This window comes from Nyctibius grandis, chromosome 10 (genome assembly GCF_013368605.1).
Source record: "Nyctibius grandis isolate bNycGra1 chromosome 10, bNycGra1.pri, whole genome shotgun sequence".
NCBI lineage: Eukaryota > Metazoa > Chordata > Aves > Nyctibiiformes > Nyctibiidae > Nyctibius > Nyctibius grandis.
In genome coordinates, this window is record NC_090667.1 from 9,714,208 (window position 1) to 9,737,314 (window position 23,107).

At 67.3% G+C, this 23,107-nt stretch overlaps 2 protein-coding genes across 13 annotated transcripts; both read left to right on the plus strand.

Annotated features, from left to right (window-relative positions):
- The first annotated feature begins 111 nt into the window (after positions 1-111).
- Positions 112-3,422, plus strand: DOK3 (docking protein 3). The gene is made up of 5 exons (XM_068408696.1): positions 112-465; positions 1,819-2,112; positions 2,256-2,349; positions 2,431-2,603; positions 2,685-3,422. The coding sequence occupies exons 1-5, from the start codon at positions 112-114 to the stop codon at positions 3,420-3,422; spliced, it is 1,653 nt and encodes a 550-aa protein (XP_068264797.1).
- Positions 3,423-3,681: 259 nt separating this feature from the next.
- PDLIM7 (PDZ and LIM domain 7) lies at positions 3,682-20,494 on the plus strand. 12 transcript variants are annotated; one of them, XM_068408985.1, is made up of 23 exons: positions 3,682-3,770; positions 5,060-5,166; positions 8,722-8,873; positions 9,197-9,227; positions 10,001-10,126; positions 10,908-10,924; positions 11,543-11,697; positions 12,036-12,072; positions 12,786-12,824; positions 12,947-13,101; positions 13,428-13,464; positions 14,138-14,176; positions 14,299-14,453; positions 14,982-15,018; positions 15,887-15,925; positions 16,048-16,202; positions 16,541-16,577; positions 17,678-17,736; positions 17,875-18,109; positions 18,187-18,367; positions 18,552-18,672; positions 19,153-19,268; positions 19,539-20,494. In XM_068408985.1, exons 2-23 carry the CDS (start codon positions 5,062-5,064, stop codon positions 19,623-19,625), a joined length of 2,115 nt encoding a protein of 704 aa, XP_068265086.1. In that variant the 5' UTR covers positions 3,682-3,770; positions 5,060-5,061; the 3' UTR covers positions 19,626-20,494. The 12 variants fall into 12 exon arrangements, with proteins under 12 accessions (XP_068265086.1, XP_068265088.1, XP_068265089.1 ...); XM_068408986.1 differs by lacking the exon at positions 3,682-3,770 and adding an exon at positions 4,253-4,396; XM_068408987.1 differs by lacking the exon at positions 10,001-10,126.
- Positions 20,495-23,107: the final 2,613 nt, after the last annotated feature.

The following is a 23,107-nucleotide window of genomic DNA, read 5'->3' on the forward strand; positions in this document are numbered from 1 at the left end:
CTTACGTCACTCCCCTCCGAAGCCCCTCAGTTCCTCCAGGACCCGTCCCCCTTACCTGGTTTTCTGCCGCCGCAGCTGGTGGCTGTTCCCGTATCCCCCAAACACGCCCCGATGCAGCGGGGGCAAGGCGCGGCGTGCCCCCTGCTGTCGGGCGGTCCCCTCGGTGCTTCCTGCGCTCTGCCTGTGCGCGTTCTGCCCCACTGCCCCTCTGTGAGGGGGAGGGCGGGCGGATGGACACCTCTCATGGCCCAGCCTCTGCCCCTCATCCCACACACCAAAAAGGGGAAGTCGCTGAGAGAAGGAAGTCTGCCCTGTGCAGTTGCTTCGGCTGCAGCAGTCACATTTTCTCCGCTGCTGATAGTCCGAGTCCCCCATCCTTGCGCTGGCTGCCAGTGCGGCGCTGGGCCCATGGAGAGACCGGTGAAGGATGGGATCCTCTATGTGCAGCACTGCAAATTTGGAAAGGTAAAGGGTGGATTTGGGGCTGGGTACAGGGTTTGCCCTGATCTCTCTCGGTGCCAGGCCTGGGGCCGGGTCCTCGGCAGCCTGGGAAGGGGGGACTGGAGCCAGACCCCTGGAAGCTGCCCTGGGGGGGCCCTGGGCTCCGCAGCCCCATGCGCGGGGCTCTCCCCATGGCTGAGGGGACTCATCCGTGCAGACACCTGCTCGGGCTGGCCCCTGCGCGTGGGGTCCCTCTTCTCGCTTGGTCACCGTGCGGTTCGCAATGAAACAATAAACGCGTGTTAACGAGGCGCAGCTCCAGCGTGTGTGTGGGAGCGGGGCAGCGCGTGGGACGTGGCTCCACACCCAGCCCTCCACGCTCCTGGCCCTGGGGTGCTGGTGCCATATGTGGGGCACCCATCACTGCTTGGCCTACTGCCCTGGGCCCTCGGGGTGGGCACCGAGTGCCTCAGCCCCTCAGAGCATGGTATGGGTGGCGTGGTGGGAGTCCCCGCAGGGTCGAGCCAGCTCTGGGGAGCCGAGAGGTGCGTGTTGGCGAAGCGGGGCCCGCTGGCACGCTGGCTGTGCCTCAGTGGCATCTCCTCTGCCATGGCGGGGTGGCCGTGCGATCATGCTCTGACCTCCCTGTTGAGCGAGAGCCGAGTCCTGGAACCGAGCGGGGAGGCCCTGCGTGCGCGGGGCCGGTGCCCTGCTGCGTAGGAGGCCGGCGGGCTGGCGGCGGTGGGTATTTTGGGTGCTTGGCTGCATCTGGTTTCTGCAGGGCGGAGGCTCTGCTGCGCTATTGAGGTGCGTGGGGGCACGCGCCCCCTCTATCCCATGACGGGCTGGGAAGGTGCTGGTGCCGCAGAGCCTCCCCTGGGAGGAAGCGGGCTGTGAGCTGCAGGGCCTGGCCGTGCGCAGCAGATGTGAGGCTGCCAGCAGGAGCCTCAGCAGCTCAAAATGGCTTTAATTTGCATCAGGGTCTGTCCTGAGAAGAGCCTGAGAGCTCAGCTGCAGCAGCAGCAGGGCAGCACGCGCAGCGGGGAACAAAGAGCAGGACCTGGTGCTTGGCGAGCCAGGAGCGAGCGTGACTCACGCAGCGAGCTCTGCCGAGCTCACTCGGGGCAAGGCCCCGTCCTCGACCCAGCTTTGGGACTGCCCTGTCCCACAGCCCTGGGGGTCTGCACTGGCCCCGGCTCTCCATGCCCTCCCACAGCGCCCAGCGGGTGTGGGCAGGGACCCTCTGTGCCCCCTCATGCCCCGCACGGCTCTTCCTGAGCACTGCCGGCCCCGCACGGAGGGCAGCGCTGCCAGGACGCAGCAGACAGCTCTTTGCTGACCATTTTTTCCCCTGCCTGCGCCCTTCCCACACCACAGAGGTCTTGGAGGAAGATGCGAGCCCAGCTCTTCGCCGCCAGCCCCTCCGGTGTGGCCCGCATGGAGAAGTTTGAGGTGCGAGATGACGGCACAGCGCTGGAGAAGACCTCCCTGCGGCGGTGCGCCCGCCGGGTGATCCGCCTCTCGGACTGCGTCTCCGTGGGCCCGGCGGGCATCGAGACCTGCCCCAAAGCCACCGCCGCCTTCTACCTCACCACCACGGAGAAGAGCTACGTGCTGGCGGCCGAGCAGCGGGACGAGTGGATCGCCCAGCTCTGCCAGCTGGCCTTCCAGGTACCGTAGGGGCCAGCAGAGCCGGGACTCCTCGTGCTGCTCCTGGCTTGGGTGAGCCGGGTGGGCTCTGGGGTGCATGGGCAGGCAGGGGGGGGCTCATACTCCCCCCGTCCGGGGGCCACGCTCACATCCCTCTGTTTCAGGGTGCAAAGGAGACGGCGCAGAGCAGTGCCAGGACCCAGCCCAGCCCTGCTGTCCCCATGGAGGAGAACTCCCTCTACTCCTCCTGGCAGGACCGTACGTGCAGGGGTGGTGGATAGGGCTGGGGTGGGTGGGCTCTGGCGCAGTGCTGACCCCTGCCTTGCTCTGCTCCCATAGTGACCGAGTTCCCGGTGCTGGTGGTCCAGACAGACGCATCTGCCCGCTGCGGCCTGCACGGGCACTACCTGCTCTGCGCCCTGCCCCAGAGCCTGACGCTGAAGGACCCCCAGTCCCGCCAGCCCCTGCTCACCTGGCCCTACCCCTTCCTCCGCAAGTTTGGCCAGGATCAGGTGGGTGCCCCCCTCCCTCCTTGGGGCTGCTGGCATCCCAGGGTGGGTGCTAGCCCCTCACCCTGCCCTCTGGCCCCACAGACTGTCTTCTCCTTCGAGGCCGGCCGCCGCAGTGACTCCGGTGAGGGCACCTTCACGTTCAGCACCCCGCGGGCCCTGGAGCTCTGCCGGGCTGTGAGTGCTGCCATCACCTGCCAGCAGCAGGGCAAGGATGCCCCCGACCCCCGGCTCTTCTGTGTCCCGGACCCCCAACTCTCCACACAGGGCCTCGAGCCCCAGTCCTGGGGCCCTGGGGCTGAGGAGCCCCAGCCCAGCCCACCCCTGGGGGGGCTACAGCCTGCCTCCCACCCCCCCGCCAGCTGCCTTCGCTTCCCCCCGCCGGAGCCGCAGGGCACAGGCCCCATCGTCTACGCCTCCATTGCTCGGGGCCAGCAGCCCCTCTTCGGGCCAGGGCAGCCAGGCCCCGGTGAGCCCTGGGCTGGGGGGAAGCTGCCCCCTGAGCACCTCTACGAGAACATCTTCACTGCAGAGCCGGGTCCTGCCAGGGAAGAGGAGGAGGAGGAAGAGGAAGGGCAGTGGGAGCTGGGGTGCCGGCAGGCCCCTGAGGGCCACAGCAGCGAGGCGGGCCCCCTCTATGACAACCGGGCTGCCCTGGCCCAGCTGCCACGGGGCAGCCCCCAGCCCCCCGAGCAGGGCTGGGGCCGCGGGGGGCAGGAGGCGCCGCCGGGACGCCCCGGGCACAAGCCCCAGAGCAACCTCCGGGCCAAGCTGGTGCGGCTGCTGAGCCGGGAGGCCCCCAGCCCGCGGGACTGGGCCTGAGCCCGGGCCGCGTGCGGTGCCGTGAATAAAGAACTTGGCCTGGACGGAGCTCTGCCGGTGCTGCGGGGGAGGGCGGGGGCGGGGGCCGGGGCCGGGGCCGGGGCCGGGCGGGGCAGGTTGCGCCTCCCCGCTAGGGGGCGCCGCTGTGCCCGCCCCGGCGGGCAGGCGCATGCGGTGATTGGCCGAGCCGTCCGCCGGCTCCGCCCCCTCTCGATCCTATATAAGGCGGGGCCGGGCCGGGTCGGGGGCGGTACTGAGTTCGAGTCCCGGGTCTTGCTGTTCCGCTCCGCTCCCCGCTGCGGCGCCGCCCGCTCGGCCCCGCTCCGCCGGGGTTTCAGCCGGCCACGGGTGAGTGAGTGCGGGAGGGCCGGGCCGAGGGGTGCGAGGCTGAGGCCTGTGTCTGGGGGAAGGCGGGTGGTCGGGCCCGGGCCCGTGTGGGGCAGGGCCGGGGTCTCCGTGGGGCAGAGCTGGGTCCAGGGCCGGGGTTCCCGACGCCGGGGGAGGGAGGCTGTGTGGGACGGGACGGGGAGGGGGGCCTGAGGGTCCCTGCGGGACGGGATGGGGAGTGGGGCCCGGCGGCCCCTCGGGAGGAGGGGGGCTGCCCAGCCTGGGGCTGCTGGGGACCCCCGGCCCGGCCCCGCGGGGGGCTGCCTGCCCGCTCCAGGCCGCCCCGGTGCCTCGCTGGGGCTTGCGCGGCTGCCGGGCGCCGGGAATGCCTGACACGCAGCCTTCCCCCGGCCCTCCCGAGCGCCGAGCGGGCTGGTGTCGTCTTACACGCCTTATATAGCCCGCACCGGCCCGGGGAGAGCGGGGGCACGCTGGCCCCCGGCCCCGCCGCCGCCCCGCCGGGAGCCCGCCGGCTCTTGCGAGGGGTGGGGAGGGCCCCGGACCCCGGAGCTGGCCCTGTCCCCTGCCTGGCAGCGGCAGCAGGAAGGTCCTGGGGGGCTTTGCGGGGGTCTGGCGGCCCCTTCCAGGTGAGGGGTGTCCGGGAGGCTGGGGCTGGCCCGTCTGCGCGGAGCCTTGGGCGGCTGACAGCCGTCAGCACAGCCCGGGCAGCGCCGGGATTCCCTCCCCGCCGAAGCCCCGGCTCCGTGTGCCGGGATGGGCTCGCTCCCAGGTAGCATCTGCTCGGCCGGCTGCCGGAGCGCCAGCCTGGCTGCTCTGCCAGGCGCCTCGGGTGGCATCATGCAGCTCCTGCGCTGCTGCTGCTCATTCACCCGGCAAAAATGCTTCTGGTTCCTGTCCTGTACCTGCTGCTGCTTCTCTGCAGTCTGAAACGGTCTCGGCTTTCAGCAGCGAGAGTTTCTGGGGTGCTGCAAGGGAGAGCACGTCCTGGGTTTGGGAGAGCGGAGCCCACGGGTGCTGCGCTGCAGGTGGCAGCGGGGCTGTGCCTGGCTCCCCGGTGCTTGTCAGCGTTAGCTTGGGCCCCTCATCTCTGGCACTGCTGGAGGAGATGCTGATAGATTTGGGGTGCGTCTCTAACCACAGTGTAGGCTGGTCAGGGTGGAGTTACTGTTGGAAATGTGACCCGTCTCCTCCTACCGCATCCTGCCTGGCGCCGGGCCCCCTCCTCACCTGCTCTCCCTGCGTTGTTCCCATGTACCCTCACGCCAGGATCCCACCCTCTTCCCTTGCAGAGATGGGAGACATGGAGTCCTACAAGGTGATGCTGAACGGGCCGGCGCCCTGGGGCTTCAGGCTGCAGGGAGGGAAGGATTTCAGCATGCCGCTCTCTATCTCCAGGGTAAGAGAAGCTGAGACCGGTGACACCCATCCTTCCTTCTGCCTCTGCGGGTGGGAGCCATGGTGGCTGCGGTCCAGGGGGCTGAGGCAGAGCTGTACGGGGGATGCAGATGAGCCGGGGCCCCGGGAGCGCAGCGTCCTGCCCTGCCTGGCTCTGCGTAGCCTCCTCGGAGCCTTATCAGCTGCGGTCCGGCACGGGGGTGTTCCGGGCAGAGGACTGCAGATGGGAAACGCTATACAGCCTCTGCAGAGTCATTGTGGCTGCTGGGGGGACAGGGGAGGCCCCTTTCCGGAGTGTGCCCACCGCGGCAGAGAGGGAGGAGCTGCTCTCACCTCTCCGAGCTGCTCTCACCTCTCCAAGCTGCGGCGCCAGCTTCCTGGTCTGCACCACAACACCAGGCCCAGCATCCCGGGATGCGGCTTGTGCCCTTCCACCCTCCCTCCCGCTGCACAGCTCGCAGCTCTGCACCCGAGTGAGCTGGTCCTGGGACGGGCAGGGAGGGGAAGAAGCCTGTGCTGCTGCTGGTACTGCTGTGTGCACTGGGACGTGGCTCCCTCTGCAAAACCAGCCCGTTTCTCCAGTGTGGGCGAGAGCCGTCTGCTCGTGACTGAGGTGCCTGGTGTGAGCTGCTCCCAATGTGATGCTCGCCCAGGCCAGGTCGGGCCCCTGAGTGTGTGCGGGTCCTTGTCCCTGGCCGGCCCAGTCCCCTAGATGGGTGCTGGCCATGGCTCTGGCCATACAATTGCCTTATAAGCCTTGGAATGCAGTTGCGTTGCCCGTGCCGCTGGCGCTCGGGCAGCTTGCATGGAGGCTGCTTCTCAAAGGACAGCTTTACTCGTGGCGCTGCGTGGGGGCCTGCCCCCGGCACGAGCCTGGCACAGTGCGCCTGTCCCAGAGGGGTGCTGGTCTCCACAGCACCCCGGCACAGAGCACGGACCCCGAGGGCACTGTGCGAGGCTGGAGTCTCCAGCGCTGCTGCCCTGGGGCCTGCCGATCTCTGCTGAGCACGCAGAGACGGCTTCAACGAGGTTATTCTCTAAAAAATGTTTCTCTTGGCTGCGAGCCAGTGCTTAACAAAGGGTCTGGTGGGATGGAGGAGCCTCCCAGGGCCCGGGGCAGGGGCCTTGTGAAGCAATGGCCCGGCTGTGTGAGGAGGCCAGCGCTGCCCTCCCGGCTTGGGCCACACTGCTGCTGGCCTCTGGGGCAGGGCAGGCAGGAGCAGCAAGGACATTCCCAGGGGATGTAGCCAGCTTTGGGGGGCTCTCTGATGAGGCTGGGCTGCGTGGAAGGGTGGTGGTCACTGTCTGATGGGAAGGGGTGACCCTGTGCTGCTCTGCATCCTGGAGGCATCCCCAGCCCTAAAGCTCCTGCCTGGAGCACATTGCTGTCCTTGGCCACCACTTCCCTCGAGCCAGGGTGCTGCTGGCAGGGCAGGCTGTCCTGCCGGGGCTGGAGGGGGGTGTCCTGCCCCAGCTTTGAGGGCTGCAGTGGGATCCTGCTCTGTGGAGCCAGGGGGCACAGGGAAAGCAGCACTGGCATGTGCTTTGGCTCTCGACTGCGTCCATCGCTGTGACGCTACTGGGCGAGCTGCGAGGCTGCTTCAGCTTGGTGGTCACACAAAAGAGGTGCCACCCTGGTCCTCCTGTGGCAAGGGGCTCTGCTGGGGTCCTGACACCTTGGCTAGGCAGGCCGTGAGACCATGGTCTTGAGCTGCTTGTGGTGGAGCCAGGGTAAGGGCTGGCGTCTGGGTAGCTGGGTGCTGTGCGGCACATCCCAGCATCCAAGGAGGAGGAGAGACCCTCGGTGCTGCAGGGGGGAAGGTGCTGGGGATGCTGCCCGGGCCCTTGTGCAGGCACCTGCCTCCCCTCCTTGCTGGGCCAGACTCTGTCCGGGGTGCCCGAGCCCTGGACGGGGGGCAGCTGGCGGGCACCTCGCTGGGTGCGGTGATGGAGGCACGGGGAACAAAGAACTGGCTGGGCGGAGAGTGGCGGAAGGAAGCCCTGGTTAGCGGGACTGGGTGGGAAGCAGGAGGGCTGGCACTGCCATGGCTCCCGGCTGAGCTGGCACCTGCCGAAGGGGTTTCCTGGCGGAGGGGGACGGGGAGCACGGCGGTGCTGGCCGGGCTGGGTGCGGCTGTGTGACGCAGCCTGCCGCGCTCTCCCCTTCCCGGGCAGCTGTGTGAAAACCTCTCCCAGCTCCTGCTCCTGCCTCCAAACCCACGCAGCCGCCCCGCGCCTTCCCCAGCCCTCCAGGGCAGCAAGCTGGGGCTTGCAGCAGTGTGGCCAGGAGCCGTCCGGCACCACTAGCCACCCAGGCATCCTCCCATGCCGGGCAGGAGGAGCGGGCACTGGGTGGTGCGGGGGCATCGGAGGGGGGTACCCATGTCCCGCTGGGGACATGGGACAGCAGTGGGATGCAGATGGAGCCGGGCCGCATCCAGCCCGGGTGTGGGGTTTTGGCCTTATGTGGAGGGCCAGTGCTGGCGCGGGGAAGGGGAGCACGGCTCTGGGGCGAGCCGGGCCCTGCGCGTGGGCGAGGAGGGGCCGGGGCTCTGCGGGAGGGATTTTTCAGCCCTCTGACGGCGCTGGGAATCTGGCTCGCTCCTTTTATGTTCATGTCGAATAGGACTTGAGGAAATACTTGGTCTGGGTCCAAGCGCCTCGAGTTCTTCTGTGCTGGAGGAGCAGGAATGGCTGCAGCCTGCCTACGTCTGTCTGTCTGTCTGTCTGTCTGTCAGTGCCTGGGACCTGCGTGCGGCACTCGGGGCCCTGCTCGCCTTTGGCTGTGCATCCCCGGGGGGAGGATGCTGACGTAGAGCCATGCCGGGGGCAAGGCACATCCCCAGCACCATGGCCGGGCAGGTGAAGCCGTGGCCGTGCTCCTGGCTGCCCCGGCGGGGCGAGGGCTGGGGCAATGGCCTGGGCCCATGGGTGAGGGCAGGAGTCTCCCTGCCCCAGGGGCTTCCTGCTCCTCTGCGGGGATGAGGTAACGTCTGTGCCTGCCGGCGCCGGACCGGGACGGGAGCGTGGGTGGCTGGGGGGAGCGCCTGGGGGTGCCTTCCCTGTCCGCCCCTCACCCCAAGCGAAGGGCTGGACGTGCCTGTGGTTCGCAGCCAGACGTGGGCTGCCCGACGGGCCCTGACTCACTGCGCTTCCTTCCCGCCCCAGGACCGCGGGGATGGCTCCGAGGGGTGGCCGGGCTCCTGCCCAGGCTGAGCCAGCGCCGCCTCCGCCGTTCGGCGTCATGGGGACGGGCCCCGGGGTGCTGGCGTGGCCCCCAGCTGTGCCAGAGGGCAGGGGCTGGGCAGTGCCCTGGGCCATGCTGAGCCCTCCCCTGCTGCGGAGGGGAAGGGGCTGCTCTGGGCTGATGCGCTGGGAAGTGGGGGGTGGCCCGGGGGTCCCTACCTCCCCCTGGGTCAGGTCTGTGTGGGTGTCCTGTGCCAGGCTGGGCCTTGCACGAAGGTGCCTGGGCCCCGGCAGACCCCTGTCCTCGGGGCGATGGTCCCGTGTTGCCGCTCGGCCGGCCCGGCTCTCCGTGACTCTGTCTGTCCCGCAGCTGACGCCGGGCGGGAAGGCGGCCCAGGCTGGCGTGGGAGTGGGCGACTGGGTGCTGTACATCGACGGGGAGAGCACCAGCTCCATGACGCACATCGAGGCCCAGAACAGGATCCGTGCCTGCGGGGACAGGCTCTGCCTCACCTTGAGCAGGTAGGATTCGTGGGTCCTGCAAACCCGGGGTCCTGCTGTGGCCGGAGCAGAGCCAGGACCCTCTGCCCAGTGCCATCTCCTGGCATCACCATCTCCTGGCATCACCACTCCTTGCTTGGAGCCTGGCAGCCCCTGGATGGGTCTGAGGGCTCTACTTGGCTGGATGAGGCTTAGCCTGGCTGCTGGCCCTCGCCTGTGAGCCACCGGGGCAGTGCCAGCTGGCCGTGGCTCCCCTCGGGCGGGTGCTGCATCCCTGGGGTACCAGTGTCCCGGCGGTGGCTGGACCGGTTCCAGCACCTGCCCGGCTGTCTCCTCTCTTGCAGAGCCCAGAACCACCTGGGGAAGCCACAGAAGGTACGTGTTGCTCCTGGTGCTGCAGCAGCAGCTCAGCCTTGTCTTAGGGGAGGGGAATCTCTGGGTGTAGACAGACAAATGGACTTTGCTCCTGGGGCCCGCAGGCTTCTGGGGGACCAGGGTGTTTTAGAGGGCTGGAAAACTTCTCGCTGGAGGAGCAGCTCTGACCCCAGCACTGCAGAGGATCAGAGGGAGCGGGGTCTGTCCAGTGGGTGCCCGGGCCCTGGCTGCTGCCTGCCTGTGCCCCCGCCGGTGCTGGGTGTGGGCAGGGGTGCAGAGGGGCTGACGCAGGGGAGGAGGCCGGGCAGCCGCAGCACGGCCTCAGGGCCCCATGTTTGCTAGTGCTGGGGAGTGCCCTGGCACGGGGAGGCAGGGCTGGGGCCAGGGACCGGTGGCTTCTGGGCAGAAGCCACCTGCATGCGTTCAGCTTCGTGCCATGGGACAGTTGCGAACAGCGTGTGTGCATGCGTTGCCCTGCCGCGGGCAGCAGCGAGCATCCGGGGCACTTACTAATCCTCCAACAACCCTTGGGCAGGGCTTGTGACCTGCTGTGGCTGGGCTGGGTGCCCTGCGGAGAGAGGTGCCAGCCTGGCAGAGCCCGGTGCACGAGGTGCACATGCTGTCCAGCTTTCCTGCCTGGCTGCCTGCTGCGCTGCCTGGCCCAGGGCTGCCCCTTGCATGCTGCTTGACGTGTGAGCCCGTGTCTGTGTGTTTTGTCTCGCTCAGGACTCACTCCCCTGCTCTGAACCCCTGAAATATAACTTCGCTCCCAGTACCACCCTCAACAAAACAGCTCGGCCCTTCGGGGCCGGCTCGCCTCCGAACCCACGGCCCGGGCTGGTGACGAAACCCGTGACGTACACGCCCCTGGCGCCCGCCTGCACCCCCCAGCACAATGGGTATGTTGCTGTCTGTCCTGCTCCCCAAAGACCGGGGGGAGCCCGCTGCCCAGCCCTGCTGCGCCTTGCATGCCAGGCACCCATGGGTGGGAGCGGGCGATGGTGCCCGTGCTGGGATCCCCTGATGGCTGGTGCTGAGGTGGCACAAGAGGACTGTCACGTGTGGGGACACGTGGCCATGCACATGCCGGTCCCTCGCTCGGGGATGTGTCAGCCCGTGGGGAGTCCTGCGGGGCACGACACGGCGGTTGTAGCAGGACACTCGCTGGCATCTGCGGCAGCAGGGAATCGGTGCCTGAGTTGTGGCCACCAGCCAGCGCCTGCCTGGGGATGTCCTGCCGGTCCCCCGGCTGCTGGGACAGGCTGGGCAAAGCGAAGCCCTCGAGCCCTGCGCAGCGCCGTCCTCACCCCGCTCGCAGGGAGGGAGCTGCTGCCTCTGCAGGCTGCCCACCCGGCTGCGTGTGTCCGGCAGCTGCCGGTCCCTGTCCCTCCTGCCGAGAGCTGCCGCGGTGCCCTGAAAGCCGGCAATGCCAGGGGATGCGGCCCTGGGCACCCAGGCGTGTTTTGGGGAGGTGAGGGAGGCATGATCTTGCCCATTGGTGTCTGCCCGTGCATCCCAGTGTGCTCCCAGCCCTGGGCAAGCTGGGCATGAGTCTCGGGGGTAGGGGGACTGGTGCAGGCCGTAGGTGAGCTCTGGGAACTTCCTGGGTGCTGTGGGTCTAATTTCACCTTCCTCTTTCTTTCTTTTTCTCCTCCCTCTCTCTTTCCCTCTCCCCTACAGGTGCTGAGCCTTGACAAGTCAGTAAGCCTTTTGCCTGCTCTCTCTCTCCTCCCTGCATGCCTCTTCCCTGCTAGTGCCCCCTTCTCCGGGGCAGGGCCAGCCTGGGGACAGGCAGCAGGGGCTGCTCTGCCCATGTGGGTGGGTCATTCCTGGCACCAAGCTGTCCTTAGCCTGAAGGGTGAGCGCTGCCTGGCTCTGCTGGGGCCCTGCAATGTCCCTTCCCTCCTCCCTGAAATGCAGCTCGTCGGGGTAAGGGATGCCAGGCTGTGCCGGGCACCCTGCCCAGGGTCAGGCAGGCGGGCGGCAATGCCGTGAGTGCTGTAGGTGTTCACTGGGCTGTTGTGCAGCTCCCCTGCCAGTGATTTTTTGACCTTAGTTTATTCTTACCTTGTCCTTTCCCCTTCTGGCCCTTGGGGCCAGTCTCAGACTGCCAGGAATGGTGGTCAGTCCTGAGCCCATCCTTAATGGGCACTTCCTACATGGAGGAGGAGTAGAGGGTGTGGGGAGTAAGGCAACGTGCGGCGTCTCAGGTACTGGTGTGCTGTGGTTCTGTGCCGAGGGAGGTGTGGGGCAGCCCCAGGGAGGTGATGCCGTAGGGATCCATCAGATTTGACAGCCGAATCTGTTGCTCGCAGGCAGCCCCCGCAGCCGCTGGAGCCCCCCAGCACCCCTGTGTGTGACCCTGTGAAGCTGCGGCTGATAGAGGATGCCGAGGACTGGCAGCCCCGCACTGGGACCTCCCAGTCCCGCTCCTTCCTCAAACTGGCCCGGCTGGTGGGCACAGATGGCAGTAAGTTCCCACAGGGCCTGGTGCTGCCTGGCTGCCCGGGGGTGCCCAGCTTTGCCAGGGCAACTGGAGCTGGATAAAGGCCGTGGTGCATCGTGGCACCAGGGTGTTGGTTTTGGCCCCGTGTGGCCCCTCTGGGGTGGCTGAGCCGTCGGGAGCTGCCCGGGGCTGTGCGTGGGCTCGTGGTGGTGCCGCTGGGCTGGGGCCGTGCTCTGCCCCGTGGCCGGGCAGGGCTGTGCGTTGGGGCAGGACAGGTCGGTTTTCCTTCCCTTCCTGCTGTCCCTGGGCCTCATTTGCCACGGACTGACGCTGTCTCCTCCTTTCTCTCCTGCTGCGCTCAGTGGAGGATCGTGAGGATGAGCTTGTTGAAAAGCCCAGGTAAGGGGAGCGTGTGCCAGGGCGGCAGCAGGAGCCACGGAGGTGCCACGTGGGGCTCAGCCCACCCAGCTGGTTTGCACTCGCTGCTGGTGGTGCAGCTCCAGGAAAGCTCTCTGCCCTGTTGCTGTTTCCTCTCTCCTCTCCTCCTCTGTTCTCCCGTTCAGACTCTGTCCTCCCCCTCTCCACAGAGCCGGGCTGATGGCAGGGCCTGCCCTGCGCTCACCCCGCAACCGGCATGGCGAGCGCTCAGCCACTGCTCTGACTGTTATCTTGGGAGGGTCCTGCCTGGGCACCCAGCAGCTAGACAGGCTGTCCCCAAACAGGGTGTCCCCGTGCAGGGTGTGCTGGCCAGGACCCACTGGGCACTGCTGTCACAGAGCTGGGGTGGCCAAGCTGCACTGTTGCTTCTTGAGCAGATGAGGTCTGGAGGAAGCTGTTGGCACTGGCAACACCTTGCTGGGGGTGTTGGGAGGTGCTGAGCAGTGCCTGGACCTGGGGCACAATGTCCTGTGAGCCTGGCATGGGGCTGTGGGGCAGCTGGGCAGAGCTGGGTGAGTGTCGCCGGCTTTTCCTTGGGGCTGTGGGGTGGCTGGGAGGCTGGTGTGGAGCAAATGGTGCTGGTGTCTCCGTGGGGCTGGGTGTGCGTACGGGAGGGATGCGCTGAGCCATGGGTCAGCCACTGACTGTTGTACCAACATTTTCCGATGCCACAGGGATGCCCGTGGGTCCATCTGGGGCACGGGGGAGCAGCGGTGAGTGCTGGGGTCTGGCGAGGGGGTCGGCATGTGTGAGGGCCCCTTTGGGAGCGCTGCCCTGTGCCAAAGCAGGGTCCGTGCTTGGTGGCGGCTGAGCGCCTGCCCTGTATCACTCGCAGGCAGCCCCCGCAGCCGCTGGAGCCCCCCAGTACCCCCTCGTGTGACCCTGTGAAGCTGCGGCTGATAGAGGATGCCGAGAACTGGCAGCCCCGCACCGGGACCTCCCAGTCCCGCTCCTTCCTCAAACTGGCCCGGCTGGTGGGCGCAGACAGCAGTAAGTTCCTGCAGGGCCCGGTGCCGCCTGGCTGCCCGGGGGTGCCGGACTTTGTTGGGGCAGCCAGAACCCAGTAGAGGCCATGGGGTGATGTGGCACCAGGGGCTTGATTTTGGGCGGCTGAGCCGTCGGGAGCTGCCCGGGGCTGTGCGTGGGCTCGTGGTGGTGCCGCTGGGCTGGGGCCGTGCTCTGCCCCGTGGCCGGGCAGGGCTGTGCGTTGGGGCAGGAGGAGAGGTCGGTTTCCCTTCCTTTCCCTTCCCGCTGTCCCTGGGCCTCAGTTGCTGCAGACTGACTCTGTCTTGTCCTTTCTCTCCTGCTGTGCTCAGTGGAGGATCGTGAGGATGAGGTTGTTGAAAAGCCCAGGTAAGGGGAGCGTGTGCCAGGGCGGCAGCAGGAGCCACGGAGGTCCCACGCGGGGCTCAGCCCACCCGGCTGGTTTGCACTCACTTCTTGCAGTGACTCCGGGAAAGCTCTCTGCCCTGTTCTGTTTCTTATCTTCTTTCATCCTCCTCTGTCCTTTCCCTTCCCACAGAGCCGAGCTGCTGGCGGAGCTGCAGAGCCTGCCCTGCACTCACACCACAAGGGGCACTGCCAGTGCTCAGCCACTGCTCTGACCATCTCCTTGGGAGGGTCCTGCCCAGTCACCCAGCAGCCAGGCAGGCTGTCCCCAAGCAGGCCATCCTTACAGGGGGATGTCCCCATGCAGGGTGTGCAGGACAGGACCCACTGGGCACTGCTGACACTTGAGCTGAGGCAGCCAAACTGCAGCATGGTGTCCTGGACACAGTGGGTAGGGTCGGCTGGTGGCACTGGGAACATCTTGCTGGGGGTGTTGGGAGGTGCTGGGCACTGCCTGGACCTGGGGCACAATGTCCCGTGTGGCTGTGGGGTGGCTGCAAGGCCGGTCTGGAGTGAATGCTGCCGGCATCTTCGTGGGGCTCGTACCTCTGTGGGGCTGGGTGTGCGTACGGGAGGGATGGGCTGAGCCATGGGTCAGCCACTGACTGTTGTGCCGACGTTTTTTCTGATGCCACAGGGATGCCCGTGGGCCCATCTGGGGCACGGGGGAGCAGCGGTGAGTGCTGGGGTCTGGCGAGGGGGTCGGCACGTGTGAGGGCCCCTTTGGGAGCGCTGCCCTGTGCCAAAGCAGGGTCCGTGCTTGGTGGCGACTGAGCGCCTGCCCTGTATCACTCGCAGGCAGCCCCTGCAGCCACTGGAGCCCCCCAGTACCCCCTTGTGTGACCCCGGGAAGTTGCGTCTGATAGAGGTTGCCGAGGACTGGCAGCCCCGCACCGGGACCTCCCAGTCCCGCTCTTTCCTCAAACTGGCCCGGCTGGTGGGCGCAGACAGCAGTAAGTTCCCGCAGGGCCCGGTGCCGCCTGGCTGCCCGGGGGTGCCGGACTTCGTTGGGGCAGCCAGAACCTGGCGGAGGCTGTGGGGTGATGTGGCGCCAGGGTGTTGGTTTTGGCCCCGTGTGGCCCCTCTGGGGTGGCTGAGCCGTCGGGAGCTGCCTGGGGCTGTGCGTGGGCTCGTGGTGGTGCCGCTGGGCTGGGGCCGTGCTCTGCCCCGTGGCCGGGCAGGGCTGTGCGTTGGGGCAGGAGAGGTCGGTTTCCCTTCCCTTCCCTTCCCTTCCCTTCCCTTCCCTTCCCTTCCCTTCCCTTCCCTTCCCTTCCCTTCCCTTCCCTTCCCTTCCCTTCCCTTCCCTTCCCTTCCCTTCCCTTCCCTTCCCTTCCCTTCCCTTCCCTTCCCTTCCCTTCCCTTCCCTTCCCTTCCCTTCCCTTCCCTTCCCTTCCCTTCCCTTCCCTTCCCTTCCCGCTGTCCCTGGGCCTCAGTTGCTGCAGACTGACTCTGTCTCCTCCTTTCTCTCCTGCTGCGCTCAGCGGAGGATCGTGAGGATGAGGTTGTTGAAAAGCCCAGGTAAGGGCGTGTGCCAGGGCGGCAGCAGGAGTTGTGTGCATGGCTGCGCGTCCCAGGCAGGCCTCTGGGCACTGCTGGCACCGAGCTGGGCATGCCGAGCTGCACCACAGCCTCTCGGGCATGTGGGGACTAGAGGAGGCTGATGGCACTGGGAAAACCTGGCTTAGGGGTGTTGGGAGGTGCTGGGCAACGCCTGGACCTGGGGTTTGATGTCCCGTGAGGCTGTCGTGGGGTGGCCGGGCAGAGCTGGGTGAGTGCCACCGGCTTTTTTGCCCTTGTGCTTGCTGCTTGCAGTGGCTTCGGGGAGGCTCTTCCCGCTGTTGCTGTTTCTTCTCTCCTCTACTTCTCCTCTGTCCTCTCCCCAGAGCCAAGCTGGTGGCAGAGCTGCAGAGCCCGCCCTGTGCTCGCCCCACAACGGGCACTGCCAGCGCTCAGCCACTGCTCTGACCGTCACCTCGGGGGGGTCCTGCCTGGGCACCCGGCAGCCAGGCAGGCTGTCCCCAAGCAGGCCATCCTTACAGGGGGATGTCCCTGTGCTGGCTGTGTGGGGCAGGACCCACTGGGCACTGCTGACACTGAGCTGAGGAGGCCAAGCTGTACCCAGGTGTCTCAGACACAGTGGGTAGGGGTGACTGGTGGCACTGGGAACACCTTGCTGGGGGTGTTGGGAGGTGCTGGGCACTGCCTGGACCTGGGGCACAATGTCCCGTGTGGCTGTGGGGTGGTTGCAAGGCCGGTCTGGAGTGAATGCTGCCGGCATCTTCGTGGGGCTCGTACCTCTGTGGGGCTGGGTGTGCGTACGGGAGGGATGGGCTGAGCCATGGGTCAGCCACTGACTGTTGTGCCGACGTTTTTTCCGATGCCACAGGGATGCCCGTGGGTCCATCTGGGGCACGGGGGAGCAGCGGTGAGTGCTGGGGTCTGGCGAGGGAGTCAGCACGTGTGAGGGCCCCTTTGGGAGCGCTGCCCTGTGCCAAAGCAGGGTCCATGCTTGGTGGCGGCTGAGCGCCTGCCCTGTATCACTCGCAGGCAGCCCCTGCAGCCACTGGAGCCCCCCAGCACCCCTTCGTGTGACCCCGGGAAGTTGCGACTGATAGAGGATGCCGAGGACTGGCAGCCCCGCACCGGGACCTCCCAGTCCCGCTCCTTCCTCAAACTGGCCCGGCTGGTGGGCACAGACGGCAGTAAGTTCCTGCAGGGCCTGGTGCTGCCTGGCTGCCCAGGGGTGCCCAGCTTTGCCAGGGCAACTGGAGCTGGATAAAGTCCATGGTGCATCGTGGCACCAGGGTGTTGGTTTTGGCCCCGTGTGGCCCCTCTGGGGTGGCTGAGCCGTCGGGAGCTGCCCGGGGCTGTGCGTGGGCTCGTGGTGGTGCCGCTGGGCTGGGGCTGTGCTCTGCCCCGTGGCCGGGCAGGGCTGTGCGTTGGGGCAGGACAGGTCAGTTTTCCTTCCCTTCCCGCTGTCCCTGGGCCTCAGTTGCTGCAGACTGACGCTGTCTCCTCCTTTCTCTCCTGCTGCGCTCAGTGGAGGATCGTGGTGATGTGTTTGTGAAACAGCCCAGGTAAGGGGAGCGTGTGCCAGGGCGGCAGCAGGAGTTGTGTGCAGGGCTGCGTGCCCCGGGCAGGCCTCTGGGCACTGCTGGCACCGAGCTGGACATGCCGAGCTGTGCTGTGGTGTCCTGGTCACAGTGGGTCAGGGGTGGCTGATGGCACTGGCAAAGCCTTGCTGGGATGTTGTGATGGCTGGGCAGTGCCTGGACCTGGGGCACGATGTCCCATGAGCCTGGTGTGGGGCTGTGGGGCAGCCAGGCAGGGTGAGTGTCACTGCCTTCTCCCTGCGTGGGGGCAAGGAAGGGATCCAGGGCTGGGGGGGCCGCTCCTTGCCCCGTGCAGCCGGGCAGGGGTGGTGCACGGTGCCCGTTTTTTTTGCCTTCGCCTCTCACGACGCCTCCTGCCCCGGCGCCGTGACCGTTGGGTCCCAGCTCTGCCCGGTTTGCTCTGCCGCAAATAAACGCTCCTGGTTTTGTAGCTGTCTCCTTCCTGCCTTTGCCCTGGAGAGGCACAGAGCCACTGGCTCTCCCTCTGTCCCTGTTCCTGTCCCGCGTGGGCCATGTCGCTCTGGCCCTGGCTTGCCCTGCCTGCTCCCAAGCCCAGTGCTGGCAGCGTGCCGGGGGGCACAGGCCTTGCCCCTCCCAGGACCAGCCTGGCCCTGCCTTGCTGGCCGCGATGGCAGAGCCCTGCCTGTCCCCAGCTCTGCCGAAGCAGGACCCCGGGGTGTCTCCATGCTGGGTCAGATCCAAGCCCCTCTGCACCCCCATGAGGCTGGGGGCGACTCATGTATTAGCGGGCAGCCGGGGTCTGTGTGGTCCCTGGGTCCCTGCTCAGTCTGGCGCAGCCCAGAGCTGGGTGTGGGACCCCAGCAGGCCTGTGCTCCTCCCACCGCTCCCCAGACCACCGCCGTGGGTGCCAGAGACGCGGGGGGTTCTGTGTCTTCGCAGGGCTGAAGGTGCTTGGCTTGGTACCCCATCACCAAACCGGCTGGGCACGGGGGCTTGGCCAGCTCCTGCCTGCTTGTTGGGGTGGGGGGACCCTGCCTGCACACACGGGCCTGCTGGGCAGTGGGGGCGAGTGGGGCAGGCTGGATTAACTGCTCGTTCTGTAGCCAGGTCTCGGTGCTGGACCCGTCCCCAGGAGCAGCGATGAAGACTGAGCCGGGACTGGGTGAGCAAAACGTTTCCTCTGGGCTCGGGGGAAGAGGGGCAGGGGTGCCAGGGGATGCTGCTTGCCCAGCCACGGGCGCTGGCAGGGGGCTGCCGAGGGATCAGGAGCGCTGGCCTGGAGACTTGCATGTGTGTGCAGCCCCCAGGACCCCCACCACCACCCCCGGCCCTGCCAGCCGCCCACCCTGGGCTGTGGACCCCTCGTTTGCCGAGCGCTACGCCCCGGACAAGACGAGCACGGTGGTGAGCAAGCACAGCCAGCCAGCCACGCCGACCCCCATGCAGAACCGCAGCTCCATCGTGCAGGCAGCCCAGCAAGCCCCCGAAGGGCCCGGCCGCACGCCCCTCTGCTACAAGTGCAACAAGGTCATCAGGTGAGCCCTGGCCACCACCGCTGCCACGCCAGTGTCCTGGGCCCTGGCGTGGCTGACATGGCTCTGTCCTGCCACAGGGGACGATACCTGGTGGCGCTGGGACATTATTACCACCCCGAGGAGTTCACCTGCAGCCAGTGCAGGAAGGTGCTGGATGAGGGCGGCTTCTTCGAGGAGAAAGGCTCCATCTTCTGCCCCAAGTGCTACGACACGCGCTATGCGCCCAGCTGCGCCAAGTGCAAGAAGAAGATCACCGGGGTGAGTGTCCCTCAGCCTGCCCCACACCTCCTCCCCTTGCTCCCCGCTCACCTACGGGTGCCTGGCTCTGTCCCTTCCCATCCTGATCCCATCCTATGGGATCCCTTGTCCCTTTCTGCCCTCGGTGGGTCTCCCCTGCAGTGCAGGGTGGTCCTGCCCCCGTCTGACAGCAGTTCCCCTCCAGGAGGTCATGCATGCACTGAAGATGACGTGGCACATCCAGTGCTTCACGTGCGCTGCCTGCAAAACTCCCATCCGCAACCGTGCCTTCTACATGGAGGAGGGACAGCCTTACTGTGAGAGAGGTAGGACCCGGGGACCCCATGGGTCACCCCGCATGGCCCTGGGGCACCGGGCACCGTTGAGACTCACCAGCTGCCCACAGGGGTGGGAGGTGAGCTGCCCTGCGCTGCAGGGCTCCCTCTGGGCCATGCAGGGACCCCCTTCCCGCAGCACTGAGCCCTCCGTCCCTGTCCTCCCCGGCTACCCGGTAGTGCCATCACTCCCATGTTGCCATGGCAATGATGGAGGATGTGCATCAAAGGCGAGTGCTGCATCCTGGGAGATGAGGTTTGCCTCCTCCCTGCGGCCCGGTGGCACCTGGGGACACCCTGCACAGCACGAGCATCTCACCCTGGTGTCTCGGGCATCATCCCCCCGAGGCTGGCAGCGAGTTGTCCCCACGCTGTGCCTGTGGGATCCTGGCTGTGCTGCAGCCCTGCTTCCCTGGGATGAGGAGCTGCAGCGCCGGGGATCGCTGACCTGGGCTCTACCTCTCCTCACAGACTACGAGAAGATGTTTGGCACCAAGTGCCGCGGCTGTGACTTCAAGATCGACGCTGGGGACCGGTTCCTGGAGGCGCTGGGGTTCAGCTGGCACGACACTTGCTTCGTCTGTGCGGTGAGCCATGTGCCTCCCTCCCCGGCTGCCGGTGGGCGCCATGGCTCTCCCTGGCACTCGTGCCCTGCGTGGGGCACACCAGCAGCGGTGGGGTCCCCGTTGCCGTGAGATTTTCCCCGCTTGGCTCTGTGCTGGTGGCTTGGGACCCTGCTCTGAGCCTCCTACTCCCTGGCAGCTGTGCGACACCAGTGCTGAGCCCTGGGCTGTGGCGGGGGACCCAGGGGCTGGCTCAGCGCCCCTGATCTGACCCACCTGCCCTCTCCTCCCCAGATCTGCCAGACCAACCTGGAAGGGAAGACGTTCTACTCCAAGAAGGACAAGCCGCTCTGCAAGAGCCACGCTTTCTCCCACGTGTGAGGGGCGGGAGTTCAGCTGTGCCCACGCGTGCCCCTGGTCCTGCATGCTCCTCTCCCCCACCCTGCTGCCCCCGGCGAGCCAGGCTGGGCCCTCACCCCTTCCCCCTGCTCCTGCCTCCTTCCTGGCACCTCCTGGCCTGGCTCCAGCTGGAGGCAGCGCTGGGTCCAGAGCCCCTTATAGCTTCTTCTGTGCCCCCCAACTGGCCCTAGGAGCCCCGGGAAGGGAATGCTGCATGGGTCTCCTGCCCCCAAGCCACGCAGTGTGGTGGCTGGAGTTAGGAAAGGTCTGGCACAGCGGGGCTGCTACCTTGCTCGGCTGGGGCCTGGCTGCCTGGCAGCTCAGCACCGGGGCAGGGATACTCCTAGCACATCCCTGAGTGGGTGAGGACCAGTCCCCCAGCCCCTTGCCACGCTCTCCTCCACCTTCCCCGCTGTGTGCTTAGTGCGTGGGGCTGGAGCCCCGGCCCTGCTCCCCTGCCGGGGCCCTGCCTGCAGCAACCCCCCGGCTGCCCTGCAAACCACTGCGGTGGCTTCCTACCACGGCTGCATGCCGGGGGGGTCTGTGCCTCGTGTCCCCCCACCCCGCTGGCCTGCTGCTCCCCTGGAGCTGGTGTGCGGCAGCACCCCCAGCCCGGCCATGCTGGGGAGCGGGGCAGCGTGCCCAGCCCGCCCCAGCCATGGGCTGGCAGCGTGTGCTGACGGCCGGCAGGCTCCCGCAGGGCTCGGGCACGGCTTCCTACCAAAGAGCGCTCTGCCACCGCCGTCCCGGGCCTGTAAATGCCTCTCCCAAACCCACACTCTCCGGTCAGGCTGCCGCTGCTGTAGCCACGGTGCTTTTAGTGCCTTTAATAAACACTTCTCTGCAAGTGCTGGCTGTCTCCAGGCCTGCGGTTTCGCCGAGCGCGGTGTGGCCGGCGGGGAAGGTCACACTGAGCCCTCTCCCCGCTCCCCCCCGGCACCTGACTCAGCTCCTTCCACCTTTCCGGGGAAAATCTTCACCTGGGATTTCTCCTCCTCTGCCTGTGTCAGCCCAGGCTGGACCCCTCATGTCACCTGGGTCGTCCCTCTGTCTTCCTAGCAGGCAGGACTGCTAATGGAGGCAGTAATTAATCTGGGGGGTAAAGCTGCAGCAAGGGGAAATGGGGCAGGCGTTGAACTCTGCAGGGGGGTCCCCGCTTACCCGGGGTGTCCCCTGGTCCCTGCTGTGCCCTGGCCCTGAGCCTTGTGCAGAGGACAAGAGGTCATGGGGCACGTGTGGGCCACGTGCACCAGCTCTGGGCGTGCTCCGGCACAGAGCAGCCAAGCGTTTGCTCATGCGATGCAGCTGCTGTCCCAAAGGACGGGTGCGAGGCCGCGCCGGCACCTCGGGCTGGAATGGGCTCAGGGGCAGCGGGTGTGGGGAAGAACCGCTCCTCCCGCTCCGCTCTGGCAGCTGGAACGGTCATTAATAATTGCAGCTCTTACAACGATGAGCAATTGTGAGGAAAATTGTCTCACTAAACTACTGGAAGCTTCTACTGAGTGCAGGAGCTGGCTGTGGGAAGGCAAATGCCTCCTGGCATCACCCGGAGCCAGTCCATGGCTGCTGTGCGGTGCCATATCTCCCTCGTGCCAGCTGCAGAGGTGTAAAACCCCATCAAAGATGGGGAGGGGAAGGTGGGAGTGATGGCAGCAGGCTGGGGCCAGGCAACAGGCTGGGGCACGCACGGGCGATGCAAAGGGGCTGGTCACACCGAGGAGGAGCAGAGCACGTCTGCAAAACGGGACAGAAACAGCCAGCGCTGGCCTGGCAGGGCCGGGACGAGCAGGGATGGGGTAAATGCCCGAGTCCTGGCCGCGCAGCCAAGGTCAGGGGAAGGTGAGGTGACCGTGGCCCCACGTGAGCAGCCATGGAGCCAGCCCCGGGACAGCAACCTGTGAGCAGAGGGCAGGGAAGGGGCAGGGGGAGGCAGCCGTGCGGGACGGAACCCGCTGGGGTAGCATGGCCTGGGAACAGGTTGTGCCAGCTCAGCCCCGGGGTACCCAGCCTTGGAGCAGGGCCAGGGCAGAGCGGTGGTGCCGCAGCCACCTGCCTTTCCCTGAGGGAGAGCCAAGCATCCACCCCCCGCTGCTGCAAGGTCCGCACCCATGGGGGGCTCAGCTCCTTCTGGTTGGTGCCCTGTTGTCTCTGGTCCCTACTGATGGCGCCTCTACCACCCAAGGTGCCTCAGCGCTTTGCCGAGAGCAGCTCCTGCTCACCAGCTCTGCACACCATGTGAGGAGCTTGTGCACAGGAAGGAGGGTCTCGGGTGGGCTGCGGAGGTGGAGCCTGGGGAGGGGCTGCAGCCGCCCTGATCTGAGAACAAAGCCTGGCGGCAGCAGGCTCACAGCTCCCACCATGTACCCAAGCGAGGTCCCACCACATCCACCCCCAAAGCCAGCTGAGCTGCTTGCGGGGTTCCTGCCGCAGCCCCGGCCCCCACACTGGCCCCGCCAGCTGCTCCACAGCTGCTCACAAGCTCTCACAGCCTCTTAGGGCGGCTCCAGCTCCGGCCTGGCTCGGAAATGCTGGTGTGAGGGTGGCGTGCAGGCGTGGGGAGAGCAGGAAGGGCCTGTGGCACCCTGTCCTGTGTCCCACTGAGCTTGGAGGGCTCATCCACAGGCTGCTCTGAAGGGCTTGGTTTGGGAAGGACTGTACCAGCATCAGCCCCAACCTGCGGGGATCAGGCCCTGTATGCTCCCCGCTGCGGCTCCAGCACGGAGACACCTTCGGCACGGTTCTGGTCCAGGATGCGGGCAGTGCCAGGGCTGGGGAGGCAGGGTGGGACAGGGAGATGCAGACCCAGCTGGGAGCCAGGAGCACCCACGAAGGCCGGGAGCACCCACGGAGGCCGGGAGCCCGCCCAGAGCCCTGTGTGGGTCAGTGCAAAAGCAACTTTGTGGGTTCACACACAGGCAAAACCTCCTGGAAAAGGCACCATTGTGCACAGCCTGGCAGGGTCCTGAGGGGACCCAGGGGTTTGGGAGCAGGGGGATGTGCCGGGCAGCAGCTGGGAGCGGCAGGGACGGAGGGGCAGGCGTGCAGCAAAGGGGGCCCCACGAAGGCTGTGCCCACCGACATCTTGTGCACAGCGAGGGCACGGCTGGGTGTGCGGGGCAGAGCCCACGGTGCCGCGTCCTTGGAGAGCAAACCTCGGGTCTTGGGGCTGAGGGGAGCTGAGGGCACAGGGCTCCCGGCGTGCCGTGTCCCCGGGGGGGGTGGGATGCTGGAGCAGAGGAGGGTCTGGGGTGCAGAGAAGCCCCCAGCATGTGGGGTCCCGGGACGCAGGGTCCCCAGGCAGGGGTAGTGCAGGATGCGGGTCCCCAGGGCAGAGGAGAGCCCGGGCGCAGGTCTGCGGGGCGCGGGGTCCCCGGGGCTGTGGGGGCAGAGCAGAGCCCGGGCTGCGGGTCCCCGGGGTGCAGGGTCCCGGGGGTCGAGCCGTGTGCGGGGGCAGCCCGGGACAG

Excerpts from the sequence above, each read along its gene's own strand:
- PDLIM7 (XM_068408985.1), top strand. The coding sequence starts at position 5,062 with ATGGGAGACATGGAGTCCTACAAGGTGATGCTGAACGGGCCGGCGCCC. Across the intron at positions 13,465-14,137 it reads GAGGTTGTTGAAAAGCCCAG|GGATGCCCGTGGGCCCATCT; the intron begins GTAAGGGGAGCG and ends CTGATGCCACAG. Across the intron at positions 15,926-16,047 it reads TGGGGCACGGGGGAGCAGCG|GCAGCCCCTGCAGCCACTGG; the intron begins GTGAGTGCTGGG and ends TATCACTCGCAG.
- DOK3 (XM_068408696.1), top strand. The coding sequence starts at position 112 with ATGCAGCGGGGGCAAGGCGCGGCGTGCCCCCTGCTGTCGGGCGGTCCC. Across the intron at positions 2,350-2,430 it reads CTACTCCTCCTGGCAGGACC|TGACCGAGTTCCCGGTGCTG; the intron begins GTACGTGCAGGG and ends CTGCTCCCATAG. Across the intron at positions 2,604-2,684 it reads GCAAGTTTGGCCAGGATCAG|ACTGTCTTCTCCTTCGAGGC; the intron begins GTGGGTGCCCCC and ends CTGGCCCCACAG.